General features: G+C 34.1%; 1 protein-coding gene across 1 annotated transcript; it reads left to right on the top strand.

Annotated features, from left to right (window-relative positions):
• Positions 1 to 3,410: 3,410 nt before the first annotated feature.
• LOC143556048 (oleosin Cor a 13-like) lies at positions 3,411 to 3,821 on the top strand. Its single transcript, XM_077045481.1, has one exon. The coding sequence runs from the start codon at positions 3,411 to 3,413 to the stop codon at positions 3,819 to 3,821; it is 411 nt and encodes a 136-aa protein (XP_076901596.1).
• Positions 3,822 to 4,431: the final 610 nt, after the last annotated feature.

Here is a 4,431-nt window from a genome sequence, read left to right as displayed (position 1 = left end):
ATCTCTCTAATCTAATCTCAATCATTCAATTTTAAAATGAATGGACAATATTATTTCCTATCATTCTTAGGAAAACTAATCTTCTTATTATAACTCAACCCAGCTTCGATATATATCTTCTCTTAATCTTAAGCTTAATCTTAAAAGTATATATAAACGAAACCCAATACATTCTCTCAAGCTACCAGATTACCTTATTTGTAAATGGAAGCTTCTCATGTATTTGTCCCGAATTCACGGGTATGAGCCTCGCCAAACCCTAAAATCCCTAGTATTACCAAAAAAAATAGAAATAAAAGTTGTATGTGATAAGATTCGATTCGAGATGAACCCATCTCCTAGGATAGTGACCCTTTAAACAGGTTAAACTACAAAGAAACGATAAAAAGTTCAAGACAATTAAATTCAATTTTCTTCTTGTTTTCACTAACTCAAATCAACTAAACCACTGTTGCAACTTTCCACGTGCAGATGGGTCAATTCATGGGTTCGGTTTGACCACAATCATGTCGAGTCGGATCGTGTCATACCCGTATGTGATAGCTTCTTCAAATTAGACCATGCATTATGGTCGTTAATCCACTGTCACATCATCCTTAGTTGACGTAATACACCATTTTGGAGAAAAGAAGAAGAAGGGAGTCGATGGTGGAATGCGCAAGTTCAATGACGATCGCCAAGGATATAAGAGAGCTTGGCTTGTGGGACTTTTCTTTTTACCAAACAATTTATCCGTTATGGGTGTTTGAAGAAAAAGTTATTAAATATTATATCTGTCTTCCTAACACCTACGTAACAATGACATGAATATATATATATTTTTTTGTTAGTTAAAGCTCTTCCATCGTACACATGATAAGAAAAAGAAAAAACGTGAACGGGGACTGGATTGATGATAAAATAGAATCTTGGGTTGCAAACAGTGATTCGATTGATGATGAAAAAAGAGAATTCTTTGTTCAGTTCTCCACCTTAACGACAGAAAAAAGGATTGATCAAATTTTATTGAGTCTGACTCATAGTGATCATTTATCAAAGAATGACTCTGGTTATCAAATGATTGAACAACCGGGAGCAATTTACTTACGAGACTTAGTTGACATTCATAAAAAGTATCTAATGAATTATGAGTTCAAGACATCCTCTTTAGCAGAAAGACGGATATTCCTTGCTCATTATCAGACAATCACTTATTCACAAACTTCGTGTGAGGCTAATAGTTTTCATTTACCATCTCATGGAAAACCCTTTTCGCTCCGCTTGGCCTTATCTCTCTCTAGGGGTATTTTAGTGATAGGTTCTATAGGAACTGGACGATCTTATTTGGTCAAATACCTAGCGAAAAACTCCTATCTTCCTTTCATTACGGTATTTCTGAACAAGTTTCTGGATAAAAAGTTTCAAGGTTTTGACGATATTGATGCTAGTGACGATATCCTTGATATGGAGCCGGAACTGCTAACTAGCATGAATGCGCTAACTAATCTTTTAATTTTAACTTTTTATACTAATAAATCAAAGAACCCCTTAATTTCTTAATTTCATAAGTAGTCAAAGAACTAGTACCATAAAAAATGTAAAACAAAAGTAACACACAAAGCATACGTATCAATCATTCAAGTATCTAAATCTCATGCAAGCTCTCTCCATTGGACACCAATGTGTCACTATCACCACATCCACCGCCAATCCTACCTTAATAAACACAACACAACTCCACTTCCTCACATAAACATAATAATATTAGGGTTCTGTTAAATATACCAAAAAATATTTATATATATTTGAGTGGGATGCCGGCCATAAAGCGACAGAAGTTGTGGTCCCCACGTGGCAGAGAAAAAACCTGCTTTTAAGGATCCCTTCCCTCTTCATTAATTTTAAAGTCTTTTTCCCATTAAATGTCTACTTTGGTGTTTCTAATCCGTCCTTTAGGGGCCCACCTATGTAGTATTACATGCCAAAGTTGATATTTTATATGCAAAAAAAGTTGTGTAATTTATATACTTTTTAATTCTCTTAATTTTTTATTCAAACATAATAACTCCCACACCACCTTCTATATTAATACAAAACTTTTATTTTGTATGAGAATTGCAATTGAAAATATAAGATAATTATGGATCTAAATTATATTGTATAACTAAAAAAATTGACGGATTCAAGAAGTTTAACATAATGTAATTTTTTTTCCCAAAAAGTGATGTATTGTTTTGGATAAGCAAGTTATCGACTAAAACGTGAAAAATGAGTATCTGATACTGAATAACACGACTTCAATGTTGGTGTCTGCAACTTCAGCCTGTCTTCAGTTTACATGACTTAATGGTTTTAAAAGTGGTTGAATGTGAATTATAAGTATAAACATTCAATTTTAAACCACAATAAAAAGAAAGGTGAAACATTGTTGGTCACCGAAAAATAAGATTATTTTTATTGGTGTTAGTTTTTGAAGATGTTCGTAAAATCAGATATCAGATAAAGTTAATGATTTTTACCAATATCACACTACATGTGTATTAAAATTTGCGAGAAACAGTCTTTGATCATTGAAGACAATCCAATCTTTAATAAACTATTTTTGTTTAGATGTATTAAAGGCTTTCTCTTTGACAATAGACCACCAACCCTATCGGCATTTCGATTTAACAATTGATGTGCATAATGCTGCATTATTTTAATAACTATTAAGATTATTATTAGACTAAATGCCTCTTGTGTAACATGAATGCAACCGGCAAACCAATACCTAATTCATTAAGAACTAGATTAAGCTAATTAGAATACGTATAGGGTTAAGGATTGGTGTATGTGTCCTTTTCGATGGATACAAGATAATGCCTTGGAAAGTGGTTTGAATATGGATACGATGAACGTGTCTCTTTGCCTTGTATTTTCCTTTGCCCCTTTCACTTTCCAATGTCAAAACAGATGGATGCTTCACGCCTCTCTCTCTCTCTCTCTCTCTCTCTCTCTCCTTTAATACTTTTGTTGTTTTATAAAACTAAATGCATTGTCACCTCTGTTTTATTATGGGTTCTGTTAAATATACCAAAAAATATTTATATATTTGAGTACTTTTTAGAAGACTAGTAATATTCATAATTGTATAATAAAATATTTAATATACTATTATTAATACTAGTATTGCAAAAAACTAATTACAATAGCCTTTAAAAAAACCTAATTAAAAAATAGATATTAGTAGTTTAAATAATTATTATGTAATGATTAGTAGTTATATTTAAATAAAATAGAATAAAAATGATGATTGATATGATTAGTAGTTGATTGAATGATTAGTAGTAGATTAATAGGGTTGACTTGGTATACCAAATAAAAACTTTTGGTATATTTAAAGCCCCCCTAATATTAATATTAATATTCTCAAACAAGTGAAACCACTAACAATGTCTCACAAACACCCACACCTATCACATCAACTCATCAAATCCGCCACAGCTATAACCATAGGCGGATCATTTATATTATTATCCGTACTCACACTAACAGCCACTGTGATTGGTCTAGTGTTAGCAACACCGGTGCTGGTTTTATTTAGCCTGGTACTGATACCAACCTTGGTCACACTTTCTGTTATCTTCAGCGGTTTTTTAACCGCTGGAGGGTTTGGTGGGGCCGCTTCTTTTGTGTTTTATTGGATGTATAGTTATGTTACCGGTAAACATCCGGTCGGGTCGAGGCAGGTTGATGTGGCAAGGGAGAAGGTAGCCGGTGCGGCGGCGGAGGTGCGGTATAAGGCGGAGCATTTGGGTGGGACCGGGAGGACCACCACCGGGGCTACTGCAACGTCAGGATGATTATGAAATAATGATTAGAAAAAAGAAACTAGTATAATGTGTGTTTTGTGAAAGTGGTGTAACGTGACTTGTTACATGTAATGTTGTAATGGTATGTGAAATAATAAATGTCATGTTACTTTTTTTCTCTCGAGTTTCAAACACATGAGAATTAATACATGTCATGTTACTTTTTTCTATATAATACATGGGTTTTTCAAGATTAAATTTACTACTATCTGTTTTGTATTTAGTTTTACTTATCTCATTATAATGTTCATTTTTAAAATCTACTAGCCTAAGTGCCTGCACGATGCCCCGGGTTCACACAAATTATTCCCTCGTATTGATATGTAAAGTTTGGTGTGGTGTGACACATAATAAGTGTCGGTACATGCGTCACCTGATGACGGTGCGCACGTAACCCAAAATTGTATGCGTAACTCATGTAAAGCTAGTGCGCGTGTAACGGAAGATTATACACGCATAACCAACACAGGAATGCACGTTACCAACATTAAACATGCTTAATCGACACCGCACCCGTAATTCACGTTGATCTAGTGCGGGGCGCTGGGTTGAGCACTTTCCAAGATTGAGTTACGTGGTGCTGGACACGCATTTATCTGCC

This window comes from Bidens hawaiensis, unplaced genomic scaffold (assembly GCF_021521415.1).
Source record: "Bidens hawaiensis isolate Kalapana, Puna unplaced genomic scaffold, B.hawaiensis_p1.1 tig00018425_1, whole genome shotgun sequence".
Lineage (NCBI taxonomy): Eukaryota > Viridiplantae > Streptophyta > Magnoliopsida > Asterales > Asteraceae > Bidens > Bidens hawaiensis.
Note: the sequence above shows the minus strand (reverse complement) of the source record. Positions and strands in the feature narration are given on the sequence as shown.